The 17,002-nt window shown below is 49.9% G+C and overlaps 1 protein-coding gene across 1 annotated transcript in view; it reads left to right on the top strand.

Annotated features, from left to right (window-relative positions):
* Cacna1s (calcium voltage-gated channel subunit alpha1 S) overlaps nt 1–17,002 on the top strand; it is a 65,226-nt gene that overhangs the window by 15,631 nt on the left and 32,593 nt on the right. Inside the window, 10 exon segments of the mRNA XM_041646104.1 lie at nt 1,553–1,695; nt 1,828–1,980; nt 4,567–4,772; nt 5,973–6,076; nt 7,594–7,739; nt 8,413–8,494; nt 10,623–10,783; nt 14,242–14,467; nt 15,222–15,429; nt 16,488–16,608. Of these exon segments, the coding sequence (XP_041502038.1) occupies nt 1,553–1,695; nt 1,828–1,980; nt 4,567–4,772; nt 5,973–6,076; nt 7,594–7,739; nt 8,413–8,494; nt 10,623–10,783; nt 14,242–14,467; nt 15,222–15,429; nt 16,488–16,608 (1,550 nt within the window).

The raw sequence follows: 17,002 nt of genomic DNA on the forward strand, positions 1-17,002 counted from the left end.
ACTGTGTCTTTATGTTTCTGTCTAAGAGCACGCACCCTGGATGTCTTTTGTACATTAGATTTTCCCCTTATAAGTATAGCCATCAATTTGGATTGCGGTCCACGCTGGTGACCTCATTTTAATAGCCCTATTGCAGAGTTCTGTTCTGAGTTCCTGGGTGTTGGAATTTCAGCAAATGAGCATGTGTTAGCCTATGACATCACTTCTATCAACCGTTGCCTAATTAGAACAGTTGCGATTATTGAGGACTTACCATGCGTTTTAACATACAACGTTCTTCAACACCTTTTCCGTTCCCTCCATCTCATGGAGGAAGAAACTAAGTGAGATATAGAGAACTGAGCAACTTGTCTAAGGTCACACCATGAGCAGGATGCAAAGCAGGGCATCCTTGGCTCCAAGCGCTGGGCAGTCAGCACTGTGCTGTCCTGAAGCCCAGCACTATTGTGTTGGTGGGCTGCTGGTCTTTTGGTGCTCATTTCACCACAAGGAAAACTGCAGCATCCTCAGACTCAGTCTGGGCCCTTGTGAGGTGCTCTGGTTGGAAGCCATGTCGGAGGAATAGAGAATCAGAGAGCAGTGCCATTGTTCCACAGAGCGCCATTGTTTCCCAATGAACTCTGGGGTCGTTGTCGGATAATGTTCCTAAGAGGAGGGTTGAATGGACTTCGAAGCTCTGAAGGGGGAGGAGGGGAGCAGAAGGCCCACATCCAGCACTGGCTGGAAGGCCAGTGCCAGGGAGATCAGGAGAGAACTCCACTCCCTGCCCAGGGTTACCAGTGAGTGAGGGGCCAATCTGCAGCTCACTGTGATGCTTTCAGCCTCAGAACCAAGGACTGTGCCCATGGCAATCTTGCATCTCAGCCTGACACTTCCCTTTCTGTATCCAGTTCTGTTCATCACCAATAGCTCAAAGGTGAACTTGGCCTCGGATTCCTTAGAAATAAAACTCTTCAGCACTGACAGTTGGGATCTACATTTGCCCAATCCCCCCACCACACCCCAGGTCCTTCACATAGGAATCAGGGTCCCAGAGCACTGGGACTCGGGCTCCTCTGATTGCTGACCACCTTCTGTAGTAATGGGAGCGAAAGGGCTGTGTCCCCAACACCCCAGCCGCCTGCTAGCTTATGCCCGAAATAACAACACACAAACTGTATTCATTTAAACACTGCTTGGCCCATTTCTATCTAGCCTCTTCTCGGCTAACTCTTGCACCTCAACTAGCCCATTTCTAATCATCTGTGTTGCACCCCAAGGTGCGCTTACCGGGAAGATTCTAGCCTACGTCCATCCTGGGTAGGAGCTGAATCGCGTCTGCCCAGGAGCCAGGAGCATGGCATCTCTCTGAGGCGTCTGCTCCCGAGAGGAGAGCTGTCAAGTCTGAGCTCCCTTCCTCTTCCTTCCAGCATTCTGTTCTGTTTACTCCTCCCACCTATATTTTAACCTATGAGGGCCAGCCAAGCAGTTTCTTTATTTCTTAACCAATGAAATCAACAGATTGATATATGACACTCCCACATCAACCTTCTCTTCATCTTTCCCCCTCCAGGGTCTTCACTGTGATCCTGGAACAAGTTAACATTATTCAAACCAACACAGCCCCCCTGAGCAGCAAAGGAGCCGGTTTGGATGTGAAGGCCCTGCGAGCTTTCCGTGTGCTCAGACCCCTTCGGCTGGTGTCAGGGGTGCCCAGTGGGTGACAGTATCTCTTCTGCCAAACCTTCCTTTGCCCCTTCTGACCTGGGTATCCCACTGTTTATAGAGGGGAGGGCATAAGACTGTGGGGGGGTGACTCTTTTCCCCCCTCCTTGCTGTCTGTGGCAGGCCTTCAGGTAGTCCTCAACTCCATCTTCAAGGCCATGCTCCCCCTGTTCCACATTGCTCTGCTCGTCCTTTTCATGGTCATCATCTACGCCATCATTGGGCTGGAACTCTTCAAGGGCAAGATGCACAAGACTTGCTACTTCATCGGGACAGGTGAGCCATGGAGGACTGTGCGGTGGTGGAGGCCCCAGTTCAGCTCCATCACAGTTGAACCCCTACAGCTGTGTGGGGCCATCACAGGTAGGAAAGAAGCTCTGGACCCAAGTCAGCTCCCCTCCCCACTGTCCACCATAGGAGGAGGCATCTCCTGCCTGGATTCATGAGAGTGGGATAAGGACAGCTCCACCGGGGTCAGAGATTAGAGGCTGGTCTTGGCTATGGTTTGCTCTGCTCCACCCTATCCAATTCAGTATCTCCCAGGCTTCCTGAGCCAGTTGGGGATTGAAGCATAGGTCTGGATGGTGCCTGGATCTCTCTGCATACTTTCCTTGTGGCCATGGTGTGCTTTGGTCTGAACTGTCTCTCAGATTAGGCCTGCAGGGTGTGGACTGAATGAAACTCAAAGGGGACATTTTTGTGGGTTGTCAGAAAACCCATGCCGACTCCAGGTCCTAGAGTCTAGGAAGTCTTCCCCTCCTAAAGCAGCAGATCTCACTTTTTGGCTTTAGGATCCCTTCGCATCCTCACAAGGTAATTAAGACCCCAAAAGTGTGATTTATATAAGTCTGGCCCACTGATAGTCATATGGAAATTGGAACAAATATCGGGACATCAATTCATTTCTAAGAGCAGCAACAAGCTGACGACATGAGAACAGGAACATATTTTTGTAAGCATGATTGTATTCTCCCAAACAAAATCTACTCAGTGAGAAGAGGGACGGGTTTGCATCTGCTTTAAGGCTCCCCAGTGCCTGGCTTATGCAGGTGGGCTGAAGCTCACAACCACTCTGCATGTGGGTGCTATCCCAACACGGTCACATGACTGCTGGATAACTCCACTCTCCACTGAGAGAATGGGAGGCCAAGCGACATCTTGATATCACTATGTAGACAGTTGTGAGGTGGCAGGTGATTCAGAAGGCTCTCTGGCTCTCGCCCTGAGCAATCTCCAGGAACTCAGCCTCGTCCTGAGCTCAGACTCTTCTGGGAATGGCTTCTAGCAGGGTCTTAGGGTAGAGAGGAAGACACAGAAGGAGGATGGCCCTCTGCTAGATCTCAGACGTTCGGCTCACCAGAGCAGCCCCCGTACTCAGTGTTTCTTGGGGAGAGGCTATTTGCTTCCCCAGTTCCATGGGCAGCCAGGGTCCAGCCATGCAGGTTCAACCCTAGCTTCTAAGAGTGAGCTCTGGCAAGGCTTCAGCAGGCAGCTTCCGGTCCTCTCCCACAGCCCTTCTCCCACTGTCAGAAGGGTCCACACCCTGCAGCCAGTGTTGGCATCTTCCATCAGCAGGGCCTTCCACATCCTGTCGTCAGCACCATTAGGCAGATAGCAGGGATTGTCTCCCATGAGCTCTGGGGAAAACGTAGAGGTGCCAAGCCACTGATGGATGAATGATGAGCAGCAACATTCAAATGCTCCTCTCAGATCAGAGCCGCCAGCTTCAGAGGGCCAGGGACCCCAAGCTAACCATTACTGTCCTGCCTGCCCGCCTTCAGAGCTCTGAGCTGACACTGTAAGCGTGGTCAGGCAAGGGCACTGTGTTCCAAGGATCTCTCCATCTCAGAACACAGCAGGATGCTGCAAAACCTCCTGAGATAAAAGTGTTCTAGATTTCAGTGGCTGAGGACATAGTAAAGTGGGTAAAGTGCTTACTACACAAGCTTGAGGACTTGAGTTTGGGTCCCTAGAACTCATGTATAAAGCCAGGTGCTGTAGTACTTAGGGTAGAGACAGACAGGGCCTGGAGGTTTGCTGGCCAGCCACCGTAGACACAGCAGTGTTTCAGCCAGAGACCCTGTCCCAAGAAATAAAGTTATCAGCTGAGAAGAAACCTGATGTGGACCTATGGTCTTCACACGCGTGCCCAGACGAACGGACGGACAGACAGACGGACACACAGAGTGGGAGAGAGAGAGTGTGTGTGTGCACCAAGTTTTAGAGGAAATGAAAGACTCCTTAAAGGACATGGAGTGTCTGATAGCATCCTCCCTAGATGGACCCGGCCCTGTGTGCGCTGTGACAGGCACAGCTCAGCCTAGGTTGGAACAGCTCCACTTTGACTCCCCAGACTGAATCTCAGGTCAGAGCATGGAAGCCCCTGTTCCCAGCCCACCCCAGCTGGACAGTGCCCTCCTCTTTAGATCTCAGAAGGTGCAAAGACCCCTCTGGTCACTCCTCAGCATGAGCTGAGCTTCAAGGGACAGGTCATCTTAGGAGTGGTTCTTCCAAAGTTCTTTTAGTGCTTCTAAAACGTAACTGCTGCCACCTGTGTGTGCCGACTACCAGTCTCAGCCCTGTCCCTCTTCATCCTTGTTATTTACTTGGTTCCTTCCTCCTTCCTTCCTTCCTTCCTTCCTTTCTTTCTTTCTTTCTTTTTTCAAGACAGCCCTGGCTATCCTGTAACTCACTTTGTAGGCCAGGCTGGCCTCAAGCTCACTGAGGCTGCCTCTGCCTCCTAAGTGCTGGGATTAAAGGTGTGCACCACCACCGCCTGGCACTCTGTTCTTTCAAATGACCCTTGAGCAGCTTGCCTCCTTCATTGTCCACTTGCCTAATGCTACTGCCTTCTGCCTCCAGACATTGTGGCCACAGTAGAGAATGAGAAGCCATCACCCTGTGCTAGAACTGGCTCTGGGCGCCCCTGCACCATCAATGGCAGTGAATGCCGAGGAGGCTGGCCGGGACCCAACCATGGCATCACCCACTTCGACAACTTTGGTTTCTCTATGCTCACCGTGTACCAATGCATCTCCATGGAGGGGTGGACCGATGTCCTATACTGGGTGGGTCTGAGCTTCCAAACAAACCCTGCCTTCTAAAGGCTTTCTAGGGGAGCAGGAAGATAGGGCTTATAAGACCACCCCAAAGGCCAGTCACTGCTCAGTGCCATTGGTCCTATCTTGCTCTCCCTGGGCATCCATGCAGGTGTCTGATCTCTTTCTAATGCTTAGAGATTGTCTAGTATTTCCTGAGGCAGATCTCATGGGTTAAGGTCTGCAGGACCCAGGAAGGGGGTGAGGGATGGATACTGGGAGCTCCATGAGTTCTAGTTTCAATGCCTGAATTTTCTCTAGAATGTCAGTGACTCCTTCCTGGTGCCCTGTGTCTTGGACACTTGAGGGAGGAGGGGCCCTTCAGGTCTTTCTCTTTGTCATTGGGTGAGATGATTTTCTTACATAAATATCACTATGTATCAGTCTTCTCTATAAAGATAATATACCACTCACACCTTAGAGCCGGAGAGAAAACCAACAGAATTGTTAACATTGCCCAGCATGTAATCACCATTGCAGAAGCTTTCCTATTAGAGAAAACTCTTTGTTAGGTCTTTTTTAGCCCTGTGCGTTTCTTATTTAATGTGTTGGAGCACAGCAGACAGCGTCACTCCCATTTTACAGGTAAGGCAACTGAGGCTCAGAGAGGTTGTGTAAATGTATCCATGAATCTATGAGCAAATGAGCCAAGACTCAAGCCCTCACCCCTCTGGCTCTATTCCAGAACTCTCAAGCACAATGTGGCACTGCCTGAGGGGTTGGAATTGTAAAACTGTCAAATGCTTTGCAAATATAAAGGATTAGTATGAACATTTCTCACAGGCTCACATTAGGGAAGCGGATGATTGAACTTGTCAAAGGAATGTCACGCGTGCTATTTCTCCTCTGCTACACATCCAGGAGGAGAGCACGTACCATATCCTTAAGAGAGAGATGAGACACTGTTCAGAGATGTCAGGAAACTTGGCTTAAGGTCTCAGAGGACTGCCACTTTGAAAAGCTTTGGCTGTACAGAAATGGGCTGTATTTGGGGTCCGAGGGGCAGGTTAGAGGCTCTCTTGCCAGGTACACAGTCAGCAAGGGTCCCTTGGGAAGACTGTTTGGCCCGGGTCTTGGGCTACTTGCCTTACGGATTCTGGGTGGACAGAATGGGAGACGGGAATTGGCCTTCAAGTCAGAGTGCTGATCTCCCATTTTCGTCTGGATCAGGTCAACGATGCCATCGGGAATGAGTGGCCCTGGATCTATTTTGTCACCCTCATTCTGTTGGGTTCCTTCTTCATCCTCAACCTGGTACTGGGTGTCCTAAGCGGGTAAGAAAGTAATGGCGGTTGGGAGGGGGGTGGAGCAGGAAGGAGCGACCCAGACCCTCAATGACCCTCAGCTCATCTCTGAGCCCCACTGGGCCAGGTGCGCTTCTTCCTTCTTAGCTAGGAAGGCAGAGGATGCATTCTTCAAGCTAGCACCTTTCTCCCAGTTTTCGTTCCTCTTTCCTCCATCACCCACACTCCTGTGTGAGCCTGTGAGCCCCAGACTCCAGCCCTGGGTGTGGGTCAGCACACGGTTTCTAGTCAAGCACCCACTAGCAGTAGCTTGCCGCTCTCATCCCTGAGATACTACTTACTACCTAGAGGCTCTGGGACTCTGCCTAATTCCCTATCCCCTCAGAACCTCAGTGTTCATATGTGTCAAATAATCATGTTAGGACCTAGGGCTGCCATGAAATGTGTTTAAAGTGCTTAGGACAGAGTCCAGCACACACGAACCCCACCATTAATGGAGTCCACCCCAGACACAGTGCTGGGCTTAGCTGCAGTCTCAGCTCCCTTATGGGTTGACATCACCTCACTCCAGAAGCCCTACCGCCCCCATCAGCCTATAAACAGAAATCAGGAGTCTGTGAGGTTGGTTAGAGAAAACCCATCTTGACTTTCTATTGTATTAACTGAAATGTGTGCTTCCTTTAATAATGAATGCAGGCAACTAACCACGGGGGCATTAGCAGTGCCTGTGGGTTCTCTAATGGAAATCGTGTCACGTGTCCGTTGTTGCACTCCTGGCGGTAGTCAGACCTGCAACAGGATCCCTGTAGTAATGTAGCGCCTGCCTTCGGCCATTGGCATTTGCTAGATTTCTGTGGTTGTATTTCACTCTGATTAGTTCCTCTGTAATCCTGTGTTCTTATTTTGTGCACTTTGTGACTTTATTCTGAAAAGAGATCTGTAGGTGGGCTTCATTGGGTGGGTCACAATGTATACAATGGTCAAGAGCACCCAGCACTGTCCTACAGGTAGACCCTCCTCAGCCGCCTGGGTTTAGAGCCCTGCTAACTGAGCGGGCGTCACTCTTAATGCACTCTGAGTTCCGCTCGGTGTCCTAGTGCTGCCCTCTACTGGTCACAAGATGCCTTACGCTCCCCCCCCCCCCCCCCCAAGGTTCTTCATGGTGACAGCCAATTTCCCCTAGCGTCCAAGATGATTTTCTCAGGTCTTAAGTCTGTAATCAGAAATCGTTTTAGGATAGCTTAAAAGACCAAGGAGTATGGCAAATTTGAGGCTTCCTGGATGGTTCTGTTGGAATAATGGAATGTTCTGTCAACCTTTGACATCTAAGAATAAACGGAAGGAGTCAGAGGGGCAGGGCTGGGCAGAGGAGAGATGGGGGACACTTTGAGGGTCCCTGGCCCAGAGGCAGTGCCCCAGACCAGAAGAAGACGCGTCCAGCTCAGATGTGTCATGTGTTATGGAAGCTCCGTGGGCCCTGCCGCCTTTACCTCTCACCGCCCTTTTCCTCTCTCCCCTTCTCCCCTACCTCCCTGGTTTTGTGTTAGGGAATTCACCAAGGAGCGAGAGAAGGCCAAGTCCAGGGGAACCTTCCAAAAACTCCGGGAGAAGCAGCAGCTGGAGGAAGACCTTCGCGGCTACATGAGCTGGATCACACAGGGCGAGGTCATGGACGTGGAGGACCTGAGAGAAGGTTGGGGCCCAGAGCCATGGCCAGCATCCCCCTGCCTGTGATGATCAGCGCCCCCCCAGTCACTCTCTGGAGAGTAGCCCCCCCAAACCCAGTGTCTTCGGGTTACTATTGCTGTGATGAAACACATGAGCAAAAGCAACCTGGGGAGGAAAGGGTTTATGTCACTCACAGTTATATGATGCAGAGGCCATGGAGGGATCATCACCAGCCCAGGGATGAGCTCACCTACAATGGACTGGGCCCACCCACATCAACCACTAATTAAGAAAATGCTCTGCAGGCTTGCCCACTGCCCAGTCTTACGGAGGCAGTGTACCAACTGAGGTTCCCTCCTCTCAGATGGCTCTACCCTGTGTCAAGTTGACATAAAATTAGCCAGCACAGTCAGAGACCCACTGGGAATGTATAATGCTTGCTTTCAGAGGGTCACCAATGCCTTGTGTCAAGCCTCAAGATGATAGAACCCAAGTGCATCCTGGGCTCTCCTCAAATCATCCTGGGGCCTGCCCACGGTGGCCACATGCCCTGCAGATGGGATTCTCCAGTTCATAGGAAGTCCCAGCAGGAGCCAGGCCCACCAAGAACCCACTGTCATAAATGTTCTATGCCTAACCAAGTGTGTCTGTTCCCAAGAGACCCTGAAGGCTGCTAACTATATCTGTTCTGTCCCCAGGCAAGCTCTCTTTGGATGAAGGGGGCTCAGACACAGAGAGCTTGTATGAAATCGAGGGCTTGAACAAAATCATCCAGTTCATGTGAGTACCTGACCTGAGACAGGGCCAAAATCCGGCAACTTCTCCTGTTGGCGCCTGAGCCCTTAGAAAGGCCTAGCTAAGAAAATAGGGCCCGTTCTTGCTCTGAGGACTCAGCCGTAGCTAGACACCCAGGGAATGAGCAATCAGGGAGGATGCTGAGAGGGTGACCTATTTCTACACCGCTCAAGGTAAAACAGAAGACAGTCAGGACCTTCAGCTAACCCCTCTGAGGGGATGCAGCTGGGTGCTGGGAACTTGCAAGAGGAAGGAGGGAAGGTGTGCAGATGGCATTTAGGAAGGAAGTGGGCCTAGCTAAAAGTCAGCGGGGAGAGAATACTCTGAGCTCTTATCTTTGTTTTGAGAGAAAGACTATGTCCTTTTTCAAATTCATACATAATTATGACTTTTGAAAGACCCAGCAATAGAGAAAAACCCAAAGGGAAAAAAAAAAAAGAAAGTCCCTGCTGCCCTTCCAAGAAGTAACCATGGTAACAGATGTGTATTCTACTAAGATCTTTCTGTGCTTTCATTTTACACACACACACACACACACACACACACACACGTTCACTCACACACACACACCAGGATATTTTGTTCTTGTCTTTCTTTTTATATAATAAGGTTATTCGTGTTAATTGCTGTTGTCACCATAAAGACTAAAACAGTAACCAGTATATATAGGGGATTTTGAAGAATATTTACTTCATTGAGTAGTTTGCTTAGTAAATTAGTCATTTACTCATTCATTCAGTAAATGAATGCACACTATTTTGTTATGCATTTTTTCTTTAAACTTTTCTGCTGAGGTCAATTTTCACACTTGTGTGCACATGTACATATATAAAGACACACACTTTTAAATTTATTTTTTATTCATTTATTTTATGTATATGGGGGTTTCGACTGTATGCATGTCTGTGCAGCTTGTGCACACCTCATGTCCACAAAGGCCAGAAGAGGAGATCAGATCCCCTGGAACTGGAGTTACAGGTGGTTGTAAGACACCACGTGTGTACTGGCAATTAAACTGGATTCTCTAGAAGAATAGCCAGATCTCTTAACTGCTGAGCTATTTCTCCAGCACCCCCCCCACACAAACTCACTCACATGCTCACACTCACATGCTCACATGTTCACACTCACATGCTCACACTCACATGTTCACACTCACATGCTCACACTCACATGCTCACACTCACATGTTCACACTCACACGCTCACACTCACATGCTCACGCTCACATGTTCACGCTCACATGCTCACACTCACATGCTCACACTCACATGCTCACATGTTCACACTCACGCTCACACTCACATGCTCACACTCACACGCTCACACTCACATGCTCACACTCACATGCTCACATTCACATGCTCACATGCTCACACTCACATGTTCACACTCACAAGATCACACACATCTTTATCAGCACGACCTTGCCTATTAAATGTTCCATGGTAGCCGGGCGGTGGTGGCGCACGCCTTTAATCCCAACACTCGGGAGGCAGAGGCAGGCGGATCTCTGTGAGTTCGAGGCCAGCCTGGTCTATAAGAGCTAGTTCCAGGACAGGCTCCAAAAACCACAGAGAAACCCTGTCTCGAAAAAACAAAAAAATAAAATAAATAAATAAATAAATAAATAAATAAATGTTCCATGGTATAGATGCACCATTTTATATTTAACCAGATTCTCCTGGTAAAGTATGGGCTGTTCTGGGCAGAATTCTAGAAGCAGAATTGCTGAGCCAAGCTTTAATAAATGATGTGAGGTCACACCTTTCCCACGCAACCATCTGGAAATCCTCCCGAGTTAGTAAAACTTCCTCTAAAAATGGGTAGAATTGGCAGCGCAGTCTCCTTTGGTGGAAATTAAAATGCACGGTGCTCCTCGCTCCTATCTGTATCAGGTGCCGTGCTAACTAAGCATTTTGCTGGCATTGTCTCGTTTAATTGCCTGGGAGATCCTTGCTTTATCATTCCCACTTGAAAGGCAAAACTTTGTTAATTAGAAGCCCAGTCTAAATTGACTGAGTGCTATGGCCCACACCCTTCCTTTCTCTTGCATGAGAGGGGAATATGTGTGGCTGAAAGTAATGGATCCTAATCCTCCTGTCTCCTGCAGTCGACACTGGAGGCAATGGAACCGCGTCTTCCGCTGGAAGTGTCACGACCTGGTGAAATCCAAGGTCTTCTATTGGCTGGTGATCCTGATCGTTGCCCTCAACACCCTGTCTATTGCCTCGGAGCACCACAATCAGCCCCTCTGGCTGACTCATTTGCAAGGTGAGTCAGCTGGAATGGAGCCAGGATTGAGCACTCAATCCTGAGACTGAGAAGCTTAAAGCCGTCAAGGGTGCTGTAGGGTGTGTTGAAGTCAATGGGATTGACAACACCTTCTAGAAATTATGGTACTACTCGTGTGGGACCATTGGCCCAACTCCCTCTCACAGTGGGAGGGCAGAGACACCAAAAGGCAAGGTGACATCCCCACCATCCCACCTGCCACATCATTCTGATCTGGGACAGTGCCAATGACACTTAGGGACAACTTTCAGATGCTTCCTCAAATACCTAGGCAAATTGTTCAATTATATACCATTGCATGTAAGACTGTCAATAATTGAGAGTTCTAAGCATCCAAGTTCAAATACTGGTAAATATAGTAACCAACTATGCAGTGAGTGAGATGCATGTATATGTATAACTAGTTAATTCATTGCTCATGACTTCAAGGAGCATGCTTAGTCATAGGACAAGTCAGATGGTAATTGTTTCCAGTCCATCCAGGGAAGACAATGAAGGAGCAAAGATGAGATGATAAGAGAAAGGATGCCAGAGAAGATGCTGTTGCTGCACACATCGAAAGGATACAGAGATAAAGCTCAACTGGTCCAAGGTTGGCAGGGATTCCTGCAGATGCCACGAGTGCAAACATGTGGAATAGTCTGGTGAATTAAGGGGGCCACAGAACTCGTATGTGATGGACAACAGGACAACAGGTGTTCACAGGGGTCCTCGTATACTGTCATGCTGCATTAGGAGTTTAGCCTTTGGGTACAGGGAGGTCAATGAAAAGTTGTAAGTCTAAACATATTATGATCAGGTTTGAGTCTCTGAATGACCAGCCTTGGCAGAAGATGGATGGTCAGCCTCATCCTTTTGGTGGATGCCCAACTGTGTGCAGAGCTCTGGACAGTGACTAAGAACCAGATAAGAAAAAGAAGAACCTGTCCCATAGCTAGGTACTCTTCCCGCTACAAACACCAATGTGGCATGGGTATAATAATGCCTCAAGGGATGAAAACCTTTTCTCATTGCTATGACAACTGCCTAAAAAGCAACGCAAGCAAGGAAGAGTTCCTTCTGGCTTGCCCCCTAAGAAGGGATCCAGTCTATTATGACCAGGAGAGCATGGAAGCAGAAGCCTGGGGTGGATGGTAGCATCATGCGTACCTACAGTCAGAAAGCAAGAGACATAGGAAGTAGAGCCGTAAACTTCATGGCTGCTCCCAATGACCGAGTTCCTCCAGCGAAGCTCCACCTCTTAAAGATTTGACATAAAACAGTACCCCCAGATGAGGACCAATAGTTCAGACATATGACTCTGTGGAGGAACATTGCACATTCAAACTATAATAAATAACAAAGAGGTCTCTGGGTGGGGAGGCAGGGAGCTCATGAACTTCCTCATGGAGATATCTTAGACCTAACCCCTCAGGGGTGGTAGCTGACTCTTCATGCCTATGCAGGGATCATAGACAGGACCCTGGGCCTGGGTAAGGTGGGGAGCAAAAGCCAGCACACTTGCTTAGAGCCAGAGCCCGGAGAGGCTGCTTGTGTGTAAGGGGATCTAAAGCCTTTTTGCCTGTTGAGATATGCGAGGAGTCTGGAGGTTCCCTCTGCTGGGGGTCCCCGGAGGGAAGAAGAATGTCACAAGGGAAAAGTTAACTGCAGCCTGTGTTCAACCTGTGTCCTTTAGATTCGTGCAGCCTCAGCATCTCCTCGTGATCTTTCTTTTACCATCTTACCATCTTTCATTGCCTTCCATGGATGGACTGGAAACAATTAACATCTGTCTTGTCCTACAACTTATCGGGGTACGAGGTCCAGCTTGCAGCACCTTTCACAGAGCAGGGATAGTAAACCAAGACAGACCCGTACAAACCAATCAAAGACAAATGGAAGCCCTGGGGGAGCCCTTCAGAAGTAGGCACAAGTGTCCTTTTTTGAATTTCCTCAAGTCAAGGCATATGAATCCCTGGAGGAAAGAACATCTCCAGTGATGAGCTCCCGTGGGAGAAAAATCTCATCTCAAATAAAGAACAGAGTTGCTCTGGGGAAGAGTCACCAGCCTGATGCATGCGAGTGAGCTGAGCAGGAACATGGCCTAACGAAACACAACAGAAGAGATGAAGTTCAAATGAAGTGGAGGCTACAGTTTCAAAGAGTAAAAAGCAAACCTGCCATTCAGATGCGTGCATGCACCCATTTGTTCATTCATTCATTGCAGTCTTCTTGAGAGCCGCTTAACTGTGGTACACATTGTCAGGCAGCATTAGTAAACCCACGTGAAGATGGAACCCTACCCAGAAGAGGTGAATTTTGATTCCTAGACCGAGCAGACAAATAGATGGTGGTGGTCCTACTTTCCAAGATGGCAAAGATAGTCAGTAGCCAGGTAGTTCTGGCAAGTGTGGGATGATGGGCAACATCCACCGTTATGGTACTGGGCATACTGAGTTTGAGGTACCTTTGAGACAATCTAATGGTAGTATCAAAGAAGCTGACGGGAAAACGGGGGCTGGGTTGCCATGGAGAGGCTGGGTCTTGGGAGAATGAAAGGTGGGGCTTACTGCAGTCATAGATCATCACCAGATATCAGGGGATAGTACAGGGCTCAAGACCAACAGCCAGCGACTTGGTGAAGAATGTGTGGCAGAGAGGACTGGAGAAGACGGGGGGTAGGCTTGAGGAAACACCACAGAATGTGGTGTCACGGAAGCCAGGGTGCTGGAGGAGAGAGTATCTGAAAGATCGAGCAGATGGTGAACAGGATTGTGGGAGAGCAAGTACGTGAATGTCTGTGTCTGCTGGGTTTGGCAACATGGAATTGACCCTGGAGCTGGATAACTGAACACGAAGAGACCATTTAAAAGGAAGAAGGGAAATAGCTAAGAAAGACAAACAGATACTGATAGTGGGCGTCCCAGTTGGGGCCGGGCCAAGCACCGGAGAGCAGATTGCCTTTCATGAGGCCCAGCCTCTCTCTACCAGGAATACAGACTGTGTTTAAGGAGGAAGAGTGAACCTTCATGGATTTATACAGCTTTTCCCCTGCTAACTAGGGTAGGGATTAGCATCCTGAAAATACAGATTTAGGTTCTTTTGATGGGCAAAATCCACCAGGTTTTCCTAGGGGGGATTGTTGTTATTATTATTTTACATTTCTAATTGATTAATGAATTGATTGATTTGTTGGTTGGTTTTGTGGAGGGGGGCAGAAAACAATTCTGTCCTCTCTTTCCACCATATAGCTTCTGGGGATCAAATTCAGGTCATCAAGCTTAGTGGCAAGCCCTATACCAGCCCTCTTGCTGGCCCCTTCCTAGGATCTGAAAATTAAAAAGGCTCAAGAGCCGTGGAAAGATAGGGCATGTGTGCTGGTAGAGGCTCACCTGGGGCAGAGGCTAGGAGGAGGAGGAGGAGGAGGGAAGGAAGCAACGTTCTGCTGCCCTCCGCAGATGTCGCCAACCGCGTGCTGCTGGCTCTCTTCACCATCGAGATGCTGCTGAAGATGTACGGGCTGGGCCTGCGCCAGTACTTCATGTCCATCTTCAACCGCTTCGACTGCTTCGTGGTATGCAGCGGCATCCTCGAGATCCTGTTGGTGGAGTCGGGAGCCATGACACCGCTGGGCATCTCCGTGCTCCGCTGCATCCGGCTCCTGAGGCTCTTCAAGATCACCAAGTGAGTGCAGGCAGCCGGGACCTGAGAGGCCGAGGATGCAGGGGCTGACAAAGTCAGGAATTGTCTCACTACTGCCTATGACAGGATAGGGAAAGGAAAGAGTTGGAAAGAGGAAGAAAGGAGAAAAGGGGAAGCCCTGGAAGATGGGAGGAAGAGACAGAGAAACGTGGGAGGGGTAGGGAAAAGAAAGAAGGGACACGGGGGAGGGGGACCATGCAGAGAGGGGAAAGGGCTTTTCATTTGTGCTTCTTCCCCTCTGTGGGGATTTGTCAATCCCCCCCATAAGTGCTTGAAACCGTAGAGAGTGCTGCGCCTTAAATACACCATGCCTTTCCCTGAACAATTAACAACAGCACAAAATTACAATTATAATACCTTGTAACAATTTATGTGACTATGATCTTTCTTTGAAAATGTATCAGGGAACTGCATTTACAGGATTTAATGATGTCCTCCACCGGCTCCAGACAGCTGAAATCACAGACAAGGGCGTCTAGGGTGTTCTTAAGCATTTACCCAATGCCAACATGAGCACAGGTCTTTACTCTTCCAGTGTAAATAGTGAGGATGGAAGTTCTTTCTTGGCCCTGCCGAGGAGTGTGCATGGAGCATGCACCGCGAGGCCAGGATTCAGCCACAGGAAGCCCTTTTCTATCATGTCCCAGTCTTGTGCCGTTGCCGCAGCCCTCCCAAGCATGGGAGAACCAGCGAGAAGTCCCTGTCCCGCCCCCACCATGCTGTCCCTCTTCCTCAGGTACTGGACATCCCTGAGCAACCTGGTGGCGTCGCTGCTCAACTCCATCCGTTCCATCGCCTCTCTGCTGCTGCTGCTCTTCCTCTTCATCATCATCTTTGCCCTGCTGGGCATGCAGCTCTTTGGGGGCCGATATGACTTCGAAGACACAGAAGTACGACGCAGCAACTTCGACAACTTCCCCCAGGCCCTCATCAGTGTCTTCCAGGTAGGTGCTCTGTCTGCGAAGACCTCGCTCTGGGAGATGCCTGGATCCTGCTTCAGTATCTGGGGAAACATCACCTACGCCAGGAAGCCTTTCTTGACCTGTTGGTCGAGTTCAATACCCTTCTCATTTCCTGTCGCCTGGATCTTGGGCCACTGCAGTCCTGTTTTGTTTGTCTCTTTCCCTGGAGCTCTGGCGGACGACGCCTAGTTTGTCGGTTTCTCTTGGTCCCTGCTGCCTGGCAGAGTGCGACAGCAGCTGATGCAAATAAATACGTGGGGGTAGACTGGCTGTCGAAGGTGCGCTGCTCACATCTCTAGGGCTAAGTCAGACGAGCTGAAGGTGTCCTCTGCAAGCCGAGAAAGCCCAGGCATCTGAGACCCCTCTCTCACACGAGAGGCACAGAGGCTGCCTGTTTCCAAGAAGCCACTCAAGGGATCATGGCTGGGGTTCAGAGAGTGACCTTCAGAGCCACAGCCTCCCAGAGGAGCGTTCTTAGTGTTGAGCATAGACATGTTCCTTTTCATGTCATCAGTATCTCACAAGTCACTCTACCACGCAATACCAGCAGGGGTGGTAGGCGACCATCAGTCAGTCCCGTAGATGGCTTCGTGGCTTCATCCTGCCTTTCTTCCGTTCACTACCTCACCGGCTGACAGGGATGGTGCTTTCAAGGGACTTGACCTTGGTGCTATTTTTGGAGGCCGGGGTAACAAAGGCCTGGCTGAGTGCAGTCCACTTCAGCCTGGGGATTAAGAACAGAGTAGAGGCCCTATGATCAAACTTGGCCCTTGAGAGGCTTGATAAGACTTTTTCCAACCACCCCGGGCAGCCAGCCCTTCAGTCTTGGGCTCCTCTCCCGAGCCCACTCGCTCCTCCCTGGAGCCCACTCGCTTCTCCTCCAAGCCCACTCACACCCTGATAGCACTGTAGAGAGCTGAAGGAGGAACAATGAGGGCAGTAGGGAGTGGTCACCTGGAGGGTGGGGACCGGGAGAGCTGACAGGTGACAAAGGCCTTTTGGGGTGACTTGTCCTCTCACCCTGTGCTCCCTCGGCCTAGGTCCTGACAGGCGAAGACTGGAACTCTGTGATGTACAATGGGATCATGGCCTACGGAGGCCCATCCTACCCCGGCGTGCTTGTCTGCATTTATTTCATCATCCTTTTCGTCTGTGGCAACTGTATCCCGTGGGGGCCATGGTGCAAAGAAGAACTTGGGGGAGTTGGCTTAGCAGGGAGGACCGGGGTCCCTATGTGTCAGGAAGGAGGTCCCTCTGGTTCCCAGGTCTGTGGAGTGGGGAATGGGACACAGTAAAGGTAAACGCAGCAACAATATAATTCTTTCCACCAGAAATGTCGGAGAGCAGCAGGGACAATTAGCTGTGAGGTTGGTGAAAGCCTGACGCAAGTGGGAAGAAGCCCAGGGCTTAGCAGAGACGCAGTGGAGATGATGGGGCAGCCCGGTCCAGCAGCTCAGAGGCAGGCAGGGGGGAGCCAAGGTGTCCTCCAACCTGAAGGAGAAAATTTTTATTTGGTTTATACTTTCATATTATGGTCTGTCATGAAGGGAAGTCA

The sequence above is a fragment of the Microtus oregoni genome, unplaced genomic scaffold, assembly GCF_018167655.1.
Source record: "Microtus oregoni isolate MIOR12 unplaced genomic scaffold, Mior012 000003F_ref0000135, whole genome shotgun sequence".
Lineage (NCBI taxonomy): Eukaryota > Metazoa > Chordata > Mammalia > Rodentia > Cricetidae > Microtus > Microtus oregoni.